We start from the raw sequence: 21,036 nt of genomic DNA, 5'->3' as shown, positions 1-21,036 counted from the left end.
CTACAGAATAACTTAAAGTATGCAGACACACGAACCTCATAAGAGCTACCACTCTCTTCCCCTTACTGAACACATTTCATACATTCAAATTACCAAAAGCAACATTAACCAAACTGCCTGGTGCCCTGTCCTATTATACTCTCCCCTCCCCACATCCTCTTTACAGTTACCAACTGACAACCGATAAAGGTAATGAAATTTGGGTGGGGGGGGCTCACCTGTAATGCTCTCTGCTCCCGACTGAGCTGACTGGAATCTGCATACAGTTCAGTAGTGACACACTTGAATCGGTCACCCACGTAACCCGCCGAGTTCGCAATTCTCTTTGCCAGCTTAGATGGCTTTGGTTTCAGAACTTTGCCATCGTTTGATTCTGCCTCATCAGCTCCATCTTTGGTATAGGTGGGGGTGACATCCACACTCGCAGGAGCACCACTGCTCACACAAAATGGTTTGGGATCCTCTTGGCTTTTACCAAAAGTCACGGTAGGGCCATCGCTCCCCAGAGTTGGCTCCAGGAATGGAGCTGCAACTGGCATCCCTAGGTTTTCTTTGTTGGTTCCAGCCGGAACACAGTCCTTGCCTAAGCCGAAGACTGGTTGGCTTGTGGCCTGTTTGAAAGGGTAGGCTTCATGGAAGTCACTGATGCGCCCCAGCTCCTCTCTGAGAGAGATGAAATCGCGGTGTTGCTGCAGTGCCAGGTCGGCTGGGGGCTTGGTGGGCTCGGCACTCTGGCTAACACTCTCAGTTACGAAGCCAGGCTTTGATGCATTTGCCTCCGTTTTGGTGTCTGATTCTTCTCGAAGAAGGTCTACGTAGACAAGCTTGTCGCTTTTGACAACAGTCTTTCCTTGATTCCAGCTAGGGTTCGGCTTCAGGTTCTTGTCGGTGAGGACTTCTGGGTGTAACTTGGCGCTATTGGCCTCCAACATCTCAGAGAAGCGATTGCGGAGGCTTGGCTCCTCATAGCGGGCTCTCTCGTGGGAGCGGGACCTCCTCTCAGGTTTCTCCTCTTTAGTGATCTCTATGGGTGTGTGTGGGATCAACATGGGATGCACCATTCCCAACCCTAGGGCATCTTGGTAGGTCACAAACTCTGGCCGGCCTGTGGGCAGCCCATAGGGAAGACCAGGCTTTGGGGCAAGGTGCCCAGGAAACAGACTGCCATTGGGCAACAAAACTGGGTGAGGGTACACAGGTCCTTTGCCATGTAAAGAGAGAGGACTTATAGCGATGCCTTCAGGTGCTGGGTAAGGGAGGTAACTCCTGGGGTATGGAATAGGTGGGGACCTGAATGCTTCATTTGGAGACAGAAATATCGAGCTTGGCGGGAGGCCATTCTCATTTGCTTTGAAACTTGGTTCTGGGTTGCTGGCTTTGGCACCCTTGCTACTGGTGCTGCCACTGTGCTTGGCAGGCGTGGTTGGGGGCTGGCCCACATGCTGAATGACGGATGGCGTGCTGTCCACGGAGCTCCTGCTGGTCTTGGTGCTATCTGTATTGGCATTGGGGGCTGGCGATGCAGAGGCCGGGCGGCCTGCACTGGACACTGACCCTGAAACATTAGTGATCACAGCGTCTGTGCCGCCCATGCGGGGACAGGATGAACTCCGCTGCTGTGGTGTGGCCCAGTCCAATGCCTTGTTTTTCAGAGACATGCTTTTGCTATTGTTCTCTTCGTTAGGACTTGGCCCCGGCACCACCCAGGATGAGGGAGCAGTGCTAATGATTTCAGATCTATAGATAGCACAGCCGTTTCCTGGAGGAGATAATGTTTCTTTTGGAATCTCACTTCCGGAAAGCACTAAGCCACTTCCAGCCCTACTATGAACCAGGACCGTGGGAGCCATCTTTTTCATGTGGTCAGCTTTGGAAGCATCTACATCCACCACCTTAGAAGATAAGTCTAGTGGCTTATCTGTGACGTCTTTGGTAACAGACTGCTTCTCCAACAGAGGAGGGGAGCCCCCATCTTTTCTGTCTTGAACCGTTGTCTTCCGGGTATGTCCAGGCACTGGCTGGGCACTCTCACCCCCTTCTGGAGCTTTGGGGTACTTGCTGTTGGAGAGCCTAGCCGTGGGGAACTCGTTGCTCACTGTCATGTATGGCTTTGACAGGGTGACCGAGGGAGAGGTGGAGATCCTGGCATAGGGCTTATGGAACTCGGAGTAGGTGTCTGCAGTGGGCTGGGTGGGAAGGTGAACACGGGGTGAGGGCCGAGGTGAGGGGGGCAATAGGAGAGCTGCATCCCCTGGCAGGCCACTGGTGACTGCCTTGGCAGAGGGCACCCTTGGCTGCTTACTGTTCTGGATGTGAGGATAGGCGTGGGAATCAACAGGGTTCCCAGGGCTGACACCCATCTTCCAGGGAAGGCTTTTGTCTGCGCAGTGGACAAGAGGTGGGATGGCTGGGGAGGCTGAGGGCGTGGAGAGCCTCATGGGTGAAGCCAAGGATGAGGGGATGTGAGGACTGACATAGTGAGGGGGCGGCAGGTAGAGGAAACGCTCCCCGTTGGTGCAGACCGGAGAATACAGCGGCTGGGCCAAGCTGTAGGACTGCTGAGGTAGCAAGGCCTTGTACATGTTCAGTGAATACTTATTTGGCGAGTCGAGGAAAGGGTAGATGGCTGGCGTGGCCCCCTCCATGTAAGGATTGACCCAGGGCAGCCGTAGGTAACTAGCACCATTGATGTTGAGAGGGCTCTGTTTGTCGCTGGCAGGCCTGTCCAAGCCCAGGGTTTCCGCGGCAGCTACAGCACTTTTTTGTATTCCAGGAGGTGTTTTATACATAGCACTGAAGCCATTTGGGGGTTTTCCAGAGACAGTGGAAGCCTCCACTGTCTCAGGCGTATTAGGTTTGAATTGCATCTCTGGATTTCTTTCTGAAGAAAACCCAAGGCCACCAAGAGTGCTTGTGGGAGCCTCTCGACCTTTCTCTGAGCCTAGTCCACACAAGCTGGAATAGACAATGTTTCCAGGGACCCGGAGCCCTTCCCGGATGAGGCCAGTGCGGTCCATGCTCAGCGCTGCCAGGCCATCGATCCGATGGGCTGTACTCGTGTCCACCTTTGCAGAAAAACAACACATGTGTTACTTGGGACACTCAACAAGGCAGCAGCACTCATCCCCAGAGAAGCCACCAGCTAGGTCACATGACACAGCCTTAATATCTCAGCAGAACATGTTAAAGACAGGATTGCCAAGGTCAGCTATCCAACCATCCCCCTCCCCCACCCAAACCCCTTTGTCCACCTGCCTGCTCACCCCTGAAAGGACAGAAGATGTTGATCCCTTTGGACTTGAAGCCCATCCATTATTATTTTGAACTCTGGAAAATTCACCTTTTCAGCAAAAATTCTCTGCTGTAGCAGAGGATACACCAAGTACAATATTCCCCTACAGCACCCTCATGGGGTGCAGGACTCACACTTAACCCTCCAGGCCAGGTAGGTTGGGGGGGGGGTTGGTCCACTTTATTTTTACTGGACATGGGAAGGCATCATTTAACAGGACAAGAAACAATCTTCAGTGGGACACGGGAGTGGAGGGCTTTAGAGGTCTCATTTCTAAATCAATGAAGAGGCCAGGGGTCAAACTGTGGTTGCCTCTTTTTACTTCCCCTCCTGGTGCCCAAAGGGACAGTCCTGTTTTAGACTTTACTCAAAGGTAAGTAAAGGGGCTACGTGGAGGCTGGAAATGTACCAGCTAGGAGCACTAATGTGGCATGTAGCTTATGAAGACAAAGGAGCACACACTGCACCAGTTACCAGAGGACAGGGACCTGTGGGACAGAGCCTGTCAAAAAAAAGTACACCTGCAAGAAGAGCTTGGGTGGCAGCCCCGTCCTGTACCAGAGGCTTTCTACCGAGTGCTGCCCTGAACCATACCCCCAATGGTATGCAAATTAATGCATGATTGATTACAGATCACCGATATTCAGCTATCACACCAACAGATGCCAGTAATCTCTTACCACGTTGTGGTTCAAGGGATTCTCTTCCCTCAGTTCCAGTCTGGCTTTTGAAGTGTCACCATCATTTACAGGAATTTTCCTATTTAAAAGGACACACCAACTTCAGGAAAACATTCCTCTCTGAATCTATCTTTCACACAACTTCCCAGACCAGACCAGTGTTCTGCTAGCCCCATATTTAAAAAATTGTCCTTAACCCTACCTGGCATGACTCATACTGAAAGTTGCCCCCAAATGGTGATTCAACTTGCCTGGAAAAACAAAGCCAAGGCAGGCTCTCTCTCACATGTGGGAATGTGAATTACAAATGTATCCCCAAGTGGGTAAGCCAGAGAATAAGCACAATCACTTCTCGTGTGTGATGTTTTTCCCTAGAGAGGCCAAGTACTGTCCTAGCCAACCCTTATAAGCTCTCCTGGAGGGGAGACATTAGGTAAACTGGGCCGGAGCAAGGGGACTGGAAGTTCCAAGTCTGTGGGCTAGCACCCTCATCTACCACTTCTGTGTTAACCATGAGGGCAGGCTTTCAAAACTTTTCCCAAAACAAAGTTAAGGATTGGGTCCTACAAAGTGGTTTCCATGGTGATAATGAAGTCATATTTGACTGCCTTTATCAAAATGACGGGGGGCGGGGGGGAGAAAGAGATATAGACTAGTATCATACAAATATCAGCTGCTCTGGGCTGAAGAGGAAGCTACACAATTGTGCCAGGCTGCTGCAGCTGCCCTGGGACTTGTTATCAGAGAGCATCGATAAAGAAAGTGCTCAGTGCCAACTTCCAAATCCCCAGGATAACGTCGTTGACAAGCAGCAGAGGAAAAGTTTCATCATTACCCCAAAGAGCAGCTTAATCATCTATTGTTTAGCTGTCTCTACTTCTCCAAAATCACTGATATAAAGCATACAGAGCTGTCGGGCAACTAAAACCAGGGGCCAACAGCCTCATGAAAAACCGGCAGAAGAGGGCAACCTGAAGCCCTGCTCCACCGGAGAGAGTGGCCATCCCTCCGTTTATTACTAAGCAAACTATTTGTTTTAAAAGCACATCGAATGCCGATCCACCTGGGCCCACACTCCTGACATTTAGAGTTAAAGCAGCATATAGACTGGGATTAATTCTCCTTCATAAATATGAAATAATAAATTAAGGACGAAAGTGCACTGAAAGGCCGCTTTAGGGGCTAATCTTTTAAAGGGCGGCAATGCTTCACTGAGTCAGGTTGCCTGTTAAAACTGTAAATCAAGGGCCGCCAGCCAGGCTAGGTGGGAGATCTCTTTCCCCAGCCGTTTTGGGCCCCTTTGGCTGTGAGGAGGTGAAGGGGGCTTGGGCATGGGCTCTGCTGCTGTGTGCGGGGGAGACTAGCTCTCCCTCCCCAGGCCTGGCCCAGGCAGGCACATTCACCTGTCTTCACTCGTCCCACACATGCGGACCCTTTCGCTGTTCATCCAGCTGTGAACGTTCCCATACAGGGGGGTTGCTGAAAGCATGTCGTCTTCTTGGATGGCAGCTTTGCTTCAAGCGTCTAGTCTGTTTAAAAAAGAAAGGGGGGGAAAAAAAAAATCCCAGGAGGTTGAGTAAAGGAGAGCCAAACGGGGAAGTAAAGAAGGCCTCTTCTGAGGCAGTTCGTACAGGATGCAGACTGTGCTTGATGGTCTGCAGATGTCCACAAGCCAGGGACCCACCTGACTGAGGCCGTGGGGGAGGGGAGCAGTTTGAAGCTAACATGCAGCCCCATCCAAGGCACAGCACACATTGCATGCCTGCCTGCCCCTTTCCTAGCCTTTGAAAAGTGTATGACGGGCCAAACAAAAACAAACAAACAAAAAAAACCAAAAACAAAATCATCCATTCTTATGCCACTTGCTACAGAATGAAGCCATTCAAGAGTGGGGGTTGGGGGAGACCAGGGCAATGTAGCTAAAGGGACCAATGCCACTGGACGCTGGTAGATCTAGGACTTAAAACTACCATACATTTCTAGGATTAAATTTCTGAGGCTGTTGTGTGTGTAACTTACAGATGGAGGGTGAAAAAGAGTCGGTGGGCTGCTGAGCCACCCCACCAGAGCCCTAGATTAGATTAAGCACCTAACCCGGTGGTTTTGCCTGGGTGGTTTTGCCTGGGAGCTGCAGAGGGAGGCGGCTGAGTAATTCAATGACGCCTGCTCGCTGGGGACAAGAAATCATTAGCGAGCGCAGAAGTCTTTGCAGCCCAGGCTGATGGGCTCCGAGCCTCTGGCACATGGGGAATGGGCAAAAGCCACCCATTTTCCACCTCCTGGGAGGGGGAGGCAGGAGCCCAGACCGGCTCCCCCCCCTTACCGTCTCTGCCCACCACCCCCACCCACATCACATTCTAGTTTGCTGCATGAGTGAAGGGTCAGGACAAGCTGCATTTTATTAACAGGATTATCACGGCGCGTGATTTATCCTCGTGCAGGATTTTAATTGCTCTTTGGAGGTTGAGCCGTTTCTTTTGACTGCGCTTCAGCCCATATCCTGCTGTTAAATGCTGGGTTAATAAGTAGGGGAGCCTTTAATGCCTGGGACCGATGGCCCTCGGCAATTCCCTGCTCACAAACACATCTCAGTTTCCCCTGTCCTGGACAGGCCATGGCATTTTTCCACGGGACCCAAACCTGAGGGCGAAATAATTGGTGTGCAGATCATCAGGGGAACTTTTCTTTCTCCTCCCTCATACACCCACCCACACAGTTTCCGAAAGCCCAAATGTTCCCTTAAGTCGACACATTTCCTTTGTTAGCAGGAGAAAATATGCAAATGCTTGCTTTTACACTTTAGCACACGAGGAGCAGACTGCCAGGTCGATTGGTTGGAGGGTCCAGGACTCTTCTGCTACAGTGACTGAGGGTGGGGGTAGGGCCTGGGAGAACTGAATCCAAGAGCTAGGCTATCCTCCCCCATTTCTTTGTCCTAACTAGGTCTTTTGTCCATCAGCAACCCCCACCGGCCCCCATCCATAGACCAACGTCTGTTAATCAGAATCCACACGCACCAACACACCACGCATAGTTAGAGCTCAACAATGAAGCTGGAAGGGAAAGGGCCTGGAAGAAGAGGCAGAAATCTGCAGAGGCATCAAAGTGCACTTCTGAGAGGCTGTTTCCTTAGCCAGGGACTCTTTCTTTGGACAAACAGGGGCGTTTCCAATGGACTAACCACAGTGCCCCCAAAAGACTGGCTGGGGTGTTGGGGAAGGTCGTGTGGGGGCTTGTGGGCTCTTTTTCCTTCTTCCAAATATACAGGACAAGCAAGAATGCCCACACCACCAGAGCTGGGCAGACCCCAAAAACACATTTCAAGGAGTGTCCCTTCCTAGCCTCTGCCTCCCCTTCTCACACAAAAAAAGGGTGGCCTAATAGAGAAAGTGGAGCAACAACTCCTTGGTGCCTGTGTGTTCTGGACCTCAGGCTGTGGTAGTGGCACTACCCTCACTGTTGCATTGATGAAATGCAGAAATTCTCCCGGGAGCCAATGGGTTGTTCAATCAAACCCCCAGGAAAGATGAGGGAAACAGGCACCTGAGGAAAGTCAACCCTTAAAAACCAACCTCCCCTTGAATCCAGCGGCCTCCTACACACCTGAGAACCACGTTGGGAAAAGGACCTCAGTGTACCTTACTGAGAATAGAGTACTGAATGCCTGGACCCTCCCCCACAAAAGGCCAGTGGCTGCTTCACTGGAAAGGGTGTTTCTCTAGGACTCAGGAAAGGGGCTAGAGTCTGGCAACGCCTATGACTACTAGACTTGAAGCTGCGTCCCCTCTCCAGGGCTTGTCCTTTGGGGTTTTCAATATTAATGCTACACAGATAAATGACACCAGTCATCAGAATGAAGTGTTCTCACGTGCAGAGTCAGGCAAAGGTTTGAGGCTGGGAGAGCAGCTCAGTGTGTGTGTGGTTTTGGGGGAGAGGGCTGAACATAAGAGAGGAAAGAGGGGGCACACTGCTGAATCCTGCTGAATACCACACACACACACACACACACACACACACATGCGCGCACACACACACACACGCGCGCGCGCGCGCGCAATCTTTAGCTCCCCCATGAACTTTTTGTGAACTGCTTAAAAGTGGAGGTCTGTTGAACCAACGGCGCCACTGCCAGCCATAATTTCATTGCAACAAGCTAAGGACTTTTAACTCTTCAGGTGCCTGGCCAAAGATAAGTCCAGTTAAAGAGCCAATGAGCAGCAGTCCTGCCTAGCAGGGGACCCTTTTCTAGGGTGACAAGAGGAGCCCAAGACCCCACAGCAGGAACATCCTCAGCAGAGGCAGCCCTGCTTGCACTAGACACTACTGAAGAATAGGAATTCTGGTGACCCACACCAGGCTTCCTCTGAGATGTAGAAACAGTGGGATGAAAACCAGGGAGGCAAAGGTACAGCAACACTCACCTAATCCCATTTCTAGAAGCTGCTGTTGAAATAGTTGTGGCCTCATTTTATTAACCGCTAAGGCAAAGTGCTTCAAAATGCACTTTGCTGACCCTTGGCTGTGGGATATGGCTGAGAGGGCGAAAGATCTGATTCATACACAAACAGAGCACCTTAAGGCACTTTGCTGCTACATATAAGAGGTTGATTTGCCCTATTCAGCGACCCCCCCCAACACATGTAGGCTATGCCAAGATGTGTGAAGTCACTCATGAAAAGCACTTTACAAGCACCAACCTGTTCCCTGGGTGAGCTGCTAGGCTTTACCTTGGCTCTAGGTTTTAGCCCTTTTTTTCTAGCAAAAAAAGAGAAGGGGCTGGGCTGGGGGCTGGGGGCTGAGGACCAAGAGGGAGGATGGCCCAGAGAAGAGGCCAGGCAGGGAAGGACATCTGTTCCTACAGAATAGCCTGCAAACTGCACTGGCTGCCTCCTGGATTCTGGGGTAGACCTGGCCTGTACAGCATAGGCCCACACTGTGTAGTTGCCAGTTCTGAGCACACAGGGTGTAACTAAAAGTATGGGAGTGCTTGGGTCACCTGGTCAGACTTTTGAGCAATCGCTTGCTCCAGAGCCAAAGGTTATGATTAGAGAACCTGTGCTTGGCCTGGGCACTGGGGAGAATGGCCTGATTGGCTTCTAAAAGGGGTCAGAGGGACCAACGCTAGGGACTATCCACCTCACCTTGGCATCCCTGGGAAGGGGCACTGCTACCTCCTGTGAAAACACGTGTGAGCACACCAAGCAGCATTTACTGCCACCATCTCCCGGATTCCTGCCCTTAGGACACCTCTGTGGACTGAGGAAATGACAGAACCCTTGTGCTTTCTTTAAAGGCTAAAATTTACCCTTGCAGACACTGGAGGTCAGGCTGAGGAAGGAGCGCTGGCTGGGAGGCTGGAGCCCAGAGAAGGAGGGGGCAGTACCTGACCCCTCTCGGCCCTCTGTCTCTACTGCCCACCCTACTGTATCACTTCCCACTGACAAAAGAGCTTCACCACATAACTCTCCCAAGGCCCAGAAATCAAACCATGCCTCCCTGCTGTCCGCACAAACACTGACAGCACAGCACTCCTTCTGTCGTTTCTAAGTTCCCTCACTGGGCTGCCCTGGCCCTCATCCATCAAGCAGTTATGCAGCCAGTGGCCCAGCAGGACTGGACACGTTTGTAGGGGCTTCCAGCTCAGAGGGTCCAACAGGCATTAGGTATCCCAGCCAGTGTACTGGGGTCCTCTTCAGGTAAGGAGTCTCCCTTGAGTGACTGGTTCTGTGTAGAATATGCAAGAACAGGGTCATCACAGCCTCCCAGCTCTCACTCTCACTCACAGACGGTGTGGCTCTGGGCAGGTGGCCGAAGTTCTCCAACCTTGGTCCCCCTCTGTAAATATTTGGCACTGTGTTTTGCAGAGGCTTAAGCTGCACTATGGACTTGAGTTTTGTCTGGCAATGAGCTGGTGCTGGCCATGTTTTACCCCATCACACAGCATCTGACTCCACTAAACAGTCTACCCCCTCATCTTGGGGTTGGCTGAGACAGGACACAGGGGGCCAAGCCAGAGAGGGCTGATCTTTACCAGAGCATGTAGATTTTACCAAAGCCCAAAGCTCTTGCCAGCCCTTCCTGGGACTGCTCCAAACCCAGACTGAGTCACAGCAGCACCAAGCTCCTGGTGTCAAGGAAGGGAGGGGTGAAGAAGTTCTATTTCAGGATGTTGGGGGGAGGGCCTGTGTGGGGATAGGAAATGAGAAGAAAAAGCTTTCCCGGATGTGCGGTGTGGGGTGGGTCCTCCTGGGCTGCTTTCCCAGGCGTTACGTAGCTGGGAAGTAGGGGACCCCCAGGCTGTTGCCAGGTTCTGGGGTATCTGAGCTTACAGGGGAATAGTGGAAGGAGGTCTGTGTCCTGGTCCCTCCCCCATCCCAGGGAGCTGGGATTCAGCTGGACCAGGGACCAGGTGTACCAGTTGCCATTGTCATAGCACACTTGGAGCCATGGCCTCTGGGGGGTGTCCCTACCCATACCCAAGTTTTGGACTAGTAACAGAATGAGCTAGGGAGTAGCAGCAGGAGAGGGAACAGGAAAACTTGTGCGGTCTTGACCTTCTGAGCACCCAGTGGGGAATGAACTTGGTCCTCTGTGGCAGAGGAGGGAGAGGGGGGAGGGGCACCTCAGCAAGCATGCTCTGTCTGCAACAAAGGGATTTTCTGAGTACACAATGAGCTGCTCAGGGCTGGTCTTCTGCACCTCCTCTGCCAAGGTACCATCAGGTAGCACACTCCCATGCTCTCACCATACCCCTGCTGGACCTTCTAAGAACTCCAACAATGTATCTTCACCAGACACTGACCCGAGCCCAGTTACCGCCCTCCCCCACCCCGTGTTCCCGCGTGTTCCTCCAGGGTCCTCCACAGCACCTTCTGTCCCACCACTAAATCTCTTGACAAAAAGACACTTTGGGTGGGTTCATGGAGAACCCAGACTTCACGGGAAATGCTGCCAAGCCCAAGGGGGAATAAGCACTGCAGACTCCTCCCACCTTAGTTCTGGGCTCCCTTCCGATCAGATTAGAGTTGCTCCTCTGGACGCCTCCCCTACAAAGAGATGAGCCAAGTGTAAGCAACTTTAAAGGGGAGGGGAGGCACTAGCAGGGATGGACCCTAAGAGTCACTCCTAAAGGTTGCCCCTCCTTTCCCTAACAAGAGTCCTGCCACTCAATCAGGTCTGCTCCTTCTCCCAGCTCAAAGACAGGAATGGAAACTTTCCCTTCTCCTAGGATTCTGGTCTTGAATTGGCTTTTTATTCCTTTCACTTTCCTTTAGGTTGTGCCATACTAGTAGTCAGGGAAATCATGTGTGCATACAAGAGGGCAGAAGGGGGTGAATTTGGAAATAAATGTCCCTCAACAGTAGGTCAACCAGCACAAGAAACCTAAGAGGAAAGCTAAGAATCTCCCTTACATCCCCAAAACTCACACATCTCTTTTGGCTTAGTCCTTACAGTACACACTCGAATCTATATAACTTAGGGCAAATCCTGAACAAATGCTCCATGTCGAGCCTCCCAAGGCCATGTCAATGGACTTGGTCTCCATCAGGGCTTTGTAGGAATAAAACACATCTAAATAAACCCGCCCTCCTCAACAGAAAGGAACAAGCCATACTATAAAGCTAATAAGAGTTATCATTAGTATACACAGGAAGCACAAAGGAACTTTTAACGCATAATATGTGTAAAATGCAAAGGATCTTGCAACCATGTGGGTTCCTTGATGATTGTGCAAAACCTAGGAGTCCTGGTAAGGCTGGGGAAGAGGGTCAGAGGAAGAGAGGGACACCCGCTTTCTCCATAATGAATAATAGGAATCCCACATCTGCTACTCTGTCTTGGAACTCAAAGTACCCCAAAACAAAGCCATAGCACAACTGAGCTATAGATGGAAGCCCATGAATTTTTGTAGCTGTTCAGAGCTTAATTACTCCTCCTTGATCCATGGGACTAGACATGACACCGCCAAGGTTAAAATGCCCTGAACAGCGCCAAGCAGATGTGAGCGAGCTGGCAGACGCGCAAATGAGGCCTGCCTCGGAGCACGATAACAAGTGACTAATACATTGCATATCGTTGAAAGAAAATTATTTTTCTCTAATTTGCATTTGCTTAGGGGGAAAAAAGCCAACCCCAGTCCCTCCTTCACAAGCATGAGTCTAATCCTGGAAATACAGCCCGGCTGCTTTAAGAGAGCTGGAAGGAGGGAAAGACTGCCAGTGTTTTGGCGTTGCAGGCTTGTTTATCTTTCCGCCTTTCCTCCAAGGCGAAACTCGTTTTGCAAGCAACATTCCTACAGAAAAATGGCACACGTCATAAAAAGAGACCAATTTATAGAACTGGCACCGAAGTTCATGTATCACTCCAGAAGCATCTCCTAGCTCCCCAAAGGGAACCCAACTAGAAGTCCAAGTTAAAAACTCAAGAGGGTAGACAGACCTGGGGAAGAGGGTGAACCAAATTTGCAGATATCCTGCATGATGTACGCCCAAGGGCCAAAGTCACACAGAAGAGCAGGGTGTAGAATTAAGTCAGCCCTGAAAGATCCTCCAAACCCCAGCGGAGGCCAGGGCTTAGAAGGCTTCAACCTTGGGATTCCTGGTGGAGAGGGGTGAAGTTTTTCACCCAGTCTGCCCCAGGCCAGCCCAGAGGCAGGCCCAAGTTCTTTGCCACCCCGTGCATTTTCAGGGTTGGCTGAGTGGGTGATGACCACCAACAACTGCTCTCCCTCCCATGCTGGCATCTTCCTTCAGGGTTGGGCAGGGGAACTGTGAACTCAGAGAAGGCCTGTGGCTATGAGCAACTAGCAGGTGTCCACGGGAGTGAGTGGCGCTGCAGACAGACTGAGGACTGCACCTCTGTATGCTGCAGCTGAAGGTCAATGGATCCCAGTCATCAAAAGCCAGACTATACCCCTTCCCCAAAAATATACCCCCTCTTTGGGTCCCAAACCTACACTTGTATTTCCACCCTGGGAAACAGTGTATAGTGCCCAGAGCACAGGGTCCACCTATCTCTAACTTGTCTGAATAACAGGGCGATTACAGAGGGTACAGACGGCCTTCAGAGCCTCTGCGATCCCCTGAAAGCTTTCAGTTAATAACTCATTCTTTCCAACAAATTTACCGAGGGCTGAAAGTTATTTTCTCAACTCTTGCAAACTCTGTCACAAACAGCTGAGGACCCAGGTCCATGGATCCTAGCCAAACCCCTCCAGAAAGTGACACTTATGACCCCTGTGCCTTCTCCCGCCACCTCTGCCTAAGAAGTTCCCTAAACCGAAACATACAAACCATTCCGCATCTCCTCCCCACCTCTGGAAGTCATAAAGGTGTGTACTGGGGATGGGGGGGGGGCGGGGCGGGGAAGGTGAGGATGTCCCAGAGCTTTCTCTCATCTGAGGAAGCACCGGCCAGAAAGTGGCGGCCACCTCTGCAGCTCCTCCTCAGGCCTGCATAGTGCACGCTTTGTGTAAGTGCTGAGGAGGCGCAGCGCTGCTCGCGCGCCAACAGCTGTCACATTATTTGCACTCGCTGTAAACAGCCTTCACATTCCCCCCTTACCACATAGTTAAAGCCAGACTAACAATCCACAGTTAGAGATCAAACCAACAACAGCAGCATTGTGTCTGCCTTCGCCTTCGCACCAAGCCCAGCAGCTGGCAGGTTTCTCCGGAACAAGGGACCCCGGCTCCCCCACCCCTCCGGGCTCCAGCGAAGGCCAGCCGAGGAAGCATGCGTTTGTCAGTACTGTTTGTTAAAGCCAAAGAGCACCGCCATTTCGCAGAGATTTCTCTGTGGTTTGTCAGCCCTCTCCCGAAGTTTGCACCTTCTGGGAACCTGATGCGAAGAGAGGTTGCTCAGACTCCCAGGACGCTGGGCCAAGTGGAGGCTGGCCTGTCCTGGTCAGGCTGGGGTTGGTACCTGGAGGCCTGCATTTTGTACAGCACCACAGAGGACTGCCTCTGGTGTTTTGGAAATTGCCCAAGTCAGGGAATACTTACTGGTCGCCCCACTGATCAAAATGTCTCCTTTATGATTTTTGGTTAAGTTGAACATTTCCATAATCGTCATTATTAGCGCAAATTACACGCCTAATCGGTCCTTAAATAGATTTTAATTAAATAATCATACAAGGCTCATTTTATGACTTAAGAAAGGCATTACTTTTCGTTATAAACTTTCCGCCAGGATATAGAATAACGATAGCAGACAAATACTTGTTCTTCTAAAATCAGCAATAACCAATGAGCAGAGTAGCCTGAAATGGACCCTGTTTTGCCTTCTGGGATGGAAGCTGAGAACAGACACAATATGGCGACACTTCCCTCCTGGGGTGGGACAGGAGCTCTCTTCCTTCCAAGCACAACTTTGGGCCAGTAGAAATCACAAATCCTGGTCTGGAGAGATTTTTCCAGCTAGTGCTTCCAGAGATTGGGCCTCCCCACCCCCACTCATCTTCCACCCAGTCTGCTGAGAGTCATGGTGCAAGGCGGGCAGGCCGGACTTGTTAAATGCTGTGTAAAATGCTGTTAATAAAATAATAACTACAAAGGACGGAGGCTGCTGGGCAATGGGTGTTTTGACTACAAATGCCTTGGCACTTGTCATGTGTTTATTGGGAGGGCAGACAACTCTAAGGATTTACATCGTTTGGACATTTCTATACTTCATTTATTCTTTCCTAAATGACGTAAGCTATTTCAAGTTTGCATTTGTACAGAACCGTGAAATGCCTAGGAGTTTCTCCAATTAAACCAAGTTTTAAATCAGACCCAAAGCTGGAACATACTCCCTCACTGGCCTGACTCCACCCTCAGCCTCTCTGGCTGGAAAAAACAAACAGACCCTCGAGAACAATCCTCAGTCCTCGAGCTCCCCACCTTCCCCCAGCTCTTGGAGGGCCCCAAGGGCAAAGGTTAAGGCGTCTTCAGATTCCAGGCCCAGCCGGGCTACAGGCAGTGTGGCAATCAACGCAGTTAGGCCATCCTATCTATATACTACCTCTAAAATAGCTAAAATGGGGCAAAACTGCTGGCCTGGTAAAACCCACTGCTCACAAAACAATGTCAGCAAAGGCTGCAAGGCATTCTTTTAGAGAGAGGGACCAGGGATTCATGCCTACTGAAGCTCTTTCAGCACAAAGGCTTTTAGGGGAAGAAGGGAAAAAGAGGGAGGGGGGAGAGGAGGAGAGAAGGGGAGGGAGGGCTCCTGTTTCAGAGCAGGCATCCCCTGAGAGTCAAGAACCAAGTGTAGCTTCAATCAAACGCTGACTTCCCCTCTGGGAGTCGAGTAGGAAACCTGATCACAGTAGCTTACTACCGGCCTGGATCCATACAGGTCTGGTTTTCTTCTCATGCTAGTAATTTTTTTAAATACATATCGATATAAAAGAAGCAATCCCTGGCTGACTTTATTGAAAACCACAGTGAGCCCTCATAACATCCGGACTTAATCCCTATCAAACAAACCACAGCACCTCTGGCCTCTGCAGTGGGCTACCCCTCACCTCTTCCAACCGGGTCTCTCCCCTCCAGCAGCTCCTGTTCCCACCCCTAAAATAAAGATGGGAAGACTTGTCAAAGAGCACCTAGATACTGGTTCTGTAATCAATTCTAATGATCCCTCTTAGGAAAAAAAAAAAAAATCCAAGTCCTTTCATATGGAATCCTGTAAAAAGAACTATAACAAAGAAAGAGGAACCCGAACAGGGGGACCCAGAGGAATACCCTGGGAAGAAACATTTAACTTGCATCCTCCAACCCTGGACACTGGCTGCCCAGCAGGTCTCAGGAGGGTATCAGAAGGTATGGGGACAGCAGGAAATGGGAGTACAACCAATAGGAACACGGACCTGACCAGTGATTCAAAGCCATTATTAATCCTTGGGGCCTACTATGTGCCAAGTATTCGTCTTTGATCCTAAAGGTGGATAATTATTCCCAGTCTTACAAATGAAGAAACTTACTGAGGCTCAGAGGCCATAAATAACTTGCCCCCAAGGTCACACAGCTAGTAAAAATGGGCCACGGTCAAACTCAGACCTGGAGTTTCGGAGAGGAGCCAATTATTATTTGTCTAAGTCTGACACTGAAATTCCTATTTTCACATACTATCTCCTCAAAGAAGTTCGGAAGACTTCTTAGACCTTGCACACCGAATTACAGGGTAGAAAGTCAGCACTTAAAGCCAATGTAACTCAGTCCACAGTGAGCCCTATAGCAGTTTCTCCTACACCTACAGTAATCTCTGGGTGCACTAAAAACCTTTCACAATTTCCCCGCCATCCTACAAATCTCCCTACAGTTAAATGCCCTGGTGTGAGGCCAAGGTTCTCAACAAGGCCCACTTTCCCTTCCTCTGCTAGCCCACAATAGGCAGGAGTAGTAGGTGGGCGGGCTCCTCTCGAGCCTCGGGAAAAGTGCTGACTACCGGTACTAGGACTGGGCTTGCCACCTTAGTCTTGCCACATATAGCAATAAATCAAATTATCTAGATAAAGCAAAAGCCCTTTGGAAGGAGCTCCTACGCCTACCTCTCCTGGAGTTTAAATGAAAATCCCCTAGGGAGGAAGGCCTAGGCCCTACCAGACGTGAAAAAGCCAACCTCCCCCCCCCCCGCCTCGCCCCGCCCCATCTCACCCCCAAGACCCCGCAGGCAAGCTTCCTTTTCCCAACCTCTCCTTCCAGAAGCACTGCGCGCTGAACCTCAGAGCGCAACATCCCCTCCTCACTCTATCCCCACTTTATAGTCTATCTCCAGGCTTTCAGATGGTCGGGGAAACTTCCACAACCGATGCCGGAGGGTCCATCTTCACTTCTGCTCTGTGGGGACCGGCAGAGACACCCGACATGGATGTGTTAAATAAAAGGCCCCGCTGCACCACTAGGTAGGCAAGGGCCTGGACGCGGGAGGGACTGAAGTCGGTGGCGCCGAGCGCACGCCGGGCGCTCACCTCACTCGCCAGCCAAGAACACCCCTGCAGCCTGGCTGCCCCTGGCTCCAGGCCAGCCCTCTGCAAGTGGCTTTCTTTTCTCCTTTTTAAACTTTCCAGCCTCGGTAAGTGGGCTGTTTCCAGCCATCCCCTCCCCCCACAAGCACGCACAGCTAGACACAGCACTTTTCCTTGCCCCACCCCACCCCACCCTACTCCCCCTGCTTAGGCCACCCGGAGCAGGAAGCTTCCCAAAGCTATCTGGATAGCTGTAGCTATCCAGCCAACCTGCAACCTCAGTGGAGAAAGAACATCCCAAAGCCCAACAGACTGGGTTCAGGGCGTTCAACACATTCGTGCTCTTGCAGAAAGGTCTAAGGGTTTGGGAGAAAGAACAGGCGGGAAGGGAGAAGGGCTTTTTTCCCCCTTTAACTCTTTAGACGCAATACTTTTTGGTGTCCCTGGCATGATGGCCAACACCCAGCAGAACAATAGAAAAGGGGAGCAGGGAGTGCCAAATATGCAGGAAGACTCTCATAACCCTATAAACCTCCCCTCCCCCTTGCAGATGCTGTTAGCATTGAAAAACTCCAGGGCCTTCATTGCCATAGTACCTGCTTATATATAACTTTTCCCCTAAACACATACCCTTCCCCACATTTTTAAATCACAAGGGCAAAGATAGCCCCCTAAGATGCGACCTTCTAGAAGCTGAGGCCTCTTACCTGATCAGCCCGAGGCAACCTGACCTGGCTCACCGCCCCCTCCCCCAACAGCTCCCCTGGTTTGCACCTAGACAATAAATTTAGTTTAATTTAGCTTCCGGTCTTTAATTTTAGCAGGTCTCCTTTTTGCATGCAAATCAATATGGCAATTACCATCTAAAAGCTCGCCCAGCCCCGGGTCAATGTAAATTGATCATTGTCCGCCTTCCACAAAATAACACCGGGAGTCTGTGGCGCATAATGAGATTATACTGGAAACTGTCTTTTAGATCACAAATTATATTTTATGCTGTCAGGATCTTCCCCAAGCGGACTTCCCTGCTTGTCTAATCACGGAGAGTCCAGTCTGTGGGTGCTGGCTTGGGAGACATGGTTCTAAAATAATAACCAAGTGGGAACCTGCCCCAACTGGGAACAGAGTGATGAACTTGTACCCCAAAAGGACACCTGCTACAGAAATATAGCAGGAGAGGACCATTAATGAACTCCTGCCCAACAAAAAGATACCTCTTCCGGAGAAACACTTGAGGGCCAGCATAGGAAGTCATGGGGCAGGGCTAAAGATCAGCGCACCCCCCAGGGCAAGGGCTCAGACACTCCGGACTCCTCCACCTAGGCCTCAGCAGGCCGGCTGGCTCTGCAAACAGAGGGCCATAAACACTGGCAAACAAGCTGAGGCGGGAGGTGGCCAGCTGAGGCCTCCCCAACCCAGTCTGGGGAAGCCCTCACCAGGGTGGGGGAGGGGGGACACTCCAAGGCAAGGAGAAGGACCTCCCTCCAAGAGTTCTCTGGCCTCTCAGTGGCCCCGGGGGGGCACGGGTGTGACCCAGAGGCCTAACAAAGGGCCTTCTGAGATCCTTATGGCCAGGAGCCGGTGGGCGAGGGCATGGGGTGCAATGGCTGAAGTGGACCCAGCAGTCCCATCATGCTGTTGTCACTGGCCCTGGGGTTCCCTCGGAACCCCAGAGTGGCATTGTCAGGGGCTACAGAGCACTCCGGAGGTTGAGGTAGCCTCTCCAGCCTGGCTGCCTCCCGCCCAGCCCAAGGCCCGGCCCTGCCCCGCCCAGGAACCCTGCTCCACCCAAGTGCGGTCTTCCCAATAAAAGCTGGAATTCTGGCTGAGCTTAGACAAAGAGGGGACCGCAGCAAATCGACGCCTCAGGCAAACTAAACCCTAGCCGGAGTTTACTTGCGTGTCTGGGGTCATTGAGGCGCCTGCTAATCCATCCTACACAGGCCGTCCTGGCATGGTCTCCTCCAGGAAAAAAAGAAAAAAAAGCATACCAAAATGAAAGCATACCTCCTTTATTCCTCCCAGAGGCTACACTTCTTTCCATTCTGTCTCTCCCAGTACACCAAGCCCTGCTTCACCTTGGCCAACAGGACAGGACCCCAGCGTGCCACAGCCATGCCTCCCTGCCACAAAGTGGCAAGCTACTTTTTTCCTTCGCCATCCAGCCATCCAAGGTCAAGAACTCCAAATCCCTTCAAAATTTCTCCTGAAGGCAGAAAATGTAACCAGAAGTAAACCTAGTTAACCGAGGTCCATCCATCCTTTGAGGTGGGCTGCTGCTTGGCGGATTTCCTTCAGGCCAGAGACATTATTTCCCTGTGAATTCGTGTGCCAGCATGGTTGTGTGGCTGGTACTTCCGTACTCATGTTGGTCTCACAGGGTAGGAAGTCTTGTCAGACACTGAGAAGGTTTTTGTCATTCAGCTTGTGTATGCATGAGTGCTTTTGTGTTGCCAAGTGACCCTCTTCACACCTTTAAATGTGCTGTTTGTCTCTGGAAGACACTTAACGGAAATTCTGCCCCAGTTTCCAGCTCAACAAACTCTGGGATTTTTCTGTTCGAATATCGCTATACATCTCTGTATTTGCATACCCTTGTTTACATTCCTCTTGGCCAGTTCTTTATCTTTTATGTATCTCTTGTTCCATTAGGACACTGTAGCCCAAGTGTCTAGATTTGTCTCAGCACATGTCATTCAGAGGCACATCTTAATCTGAGCATTCCTGTCTAACACATACACACCTCCCTACTACTTACATTCTTCTTGCTTTGCCTATAACGTGGCTTGTTCCCAGGCCAGATCAGTATGGGTTTGAAGTTTGAATGTAAATAGAGGATTTCTTAAGACCACAAAGGAGGTGGGGGAGGGATACTGGAATGTTAGTAATGAGTTATTTATGGGTAGGGGAACCCACCCACCAATTTCAAGCTCTGGAAAGAACTAGACTAATGTCTGCAGAGTTGTATTAAAATTTTAGAACAATTCAATATTAGCCCTATGTGTACACAAATGATGAATTTCCTAACAGTGTCCATATCAACTTCCTATTTGGAGTCTAACTCGCCACAAGTTCACGGTTAAGTGTATTCATAGACAACTAGGACCACTCTGCTCTCTCTCCAATGCATACCCGTACATACTGGCAGCAGTGTGTGTCTGAGGCCTCACCCAACTCCAGCTCTCTGCAGACCTTCCTTTTCTTGAAAGTCTCGCAAAAATTTTCCCTGGAAACACTGAGGTCTACATTTTCGTTTCCCAAACTCGGTTGCTTAAGTGAGGGTGCCCACTGAGAAGAACTCTGTCAATCTACACGGTCTAGCAGTTAGTTGCATTTGGTTTGTGGCAGAAACGAGCCTGATGCATCAGGATATGACCACGCACGCAAAGAGAAAGGAAAACCCTGGGCCTAGACTCCACACCAGTACCAATCCCTAACTCTGGGGGCTACTCTGCCTCCAGTCATTTCTACTACACTCATTGTCCCCCTTCCCCCATTACACTATCTCTGCTGCCCTTAAAGGGTTAAGAGAACCCCCAAGCCTTCCTTCCACCCAGTTTACAGAGACCGCAGGGTAGCTCACTCACTCGCAGCTCACGAGTCTGCTGCCATCTCCGCTGCCCCCCCCAACCCCGTCCTTCCGCGGGGAGGGAGCCTGCATGCCTGTCTAGACCGATCTATCACCCGCACACCAACAACACCCAAGAGCGCCCTGCCCAGGTCTCCCAGTCCGCACGGTTCACAGCAGACAGCCCGGAGAGCGTGACGGCGCCTGCGGGGTGGGGGTGGGGGGTCCTACAAGACCTGGCAGCTCCGAGCGCCCCGCAGATCCTCCTCAGCCCTTGCTCCCACCAGCCCGGCTACCGGGGCACAGCCACAGTTCTGCGCGCTGGGCAGTCCTATTTTTATCTTGTCTAATCCCAAACTGGGCGGGGAGCACAGGCGTCGTGCTTAGAGAACAAGAGATAGGCGAGGGAGGCGGGGAGGAGCAGCCAGGCAGCAACGCGAGCGGGAGCGAGTTAAAGACACAGTGGAGGCGACCGCGAGCAGGAAGAAAGAGCGGGTTGCGCGGGCCTTGCGGCGCCGCACTCAACGCGCCGCCCGGCGAAGTTA

General features: G+C 51.2%; 1 protein-coding gene across 12 annotated transcripts in view; it reads right to left on the bottom strand.

The window, feature by feature from the left end:
- Positions 1 to 21,036, bottom strand: part of Bcor (BCL6 corepressor) — a 116,392-nt gene that overhangs the window by 20,015 nt on the left and 75,341 nt on the right. For 9 of the 12 annotated variants that reach the window (XM_074063966.1, XM_020183686.2, XM_074063965.1 and 6 more), the window contains exons 2-4: positions 5,376 to 5,501; positions 3,973 to 4,051; positions 219 to 3,065 (exon numbers count right to left, since the gene is read on the bottom strand). In XM_074063966.1, coding sequence (XP_073920067.1) covers positions 219 to 3,065; positions 3,973 to 4,051; positions 5,376 to 5,461 — 3,012 coding nt within the window. In that variant the 5' untranslated portion in view covers positions 5,462 to 5,501. Of the gene's footprint in view, positions 1 to 218; positions 3,066 to 3,972; positions 4,052 to 5,375; positions 5,502 to 10,963; positions 16,514 to 20,727; positions 20,821 to 21,036 lie in introns of those variants that run through there. The other 3 variants (XM_020183685.2, XM_074063967.1, XM_074063969.1) reach the window with 3 other exon arrangements.

This window comes from Castor canadensis, chromosome X (assembly GCF_047511655.1).
Source record: "Castor canadensis chromosome X, mCasCan1.hap1v2, whole genome shotgun sequence".
NCBI classification, from domain to species: domain Eukaryota; kingdom Metazoa; phylum Chordata; class Mammalia; order Rodentia; family Castoridae; genus Castor; species Castor canadensis.
The sequence above is the reverse complement of the archived record's forward strand: the minus strand, read 5'-3'. Positions and strand labels throughout refer to the sequence as shown.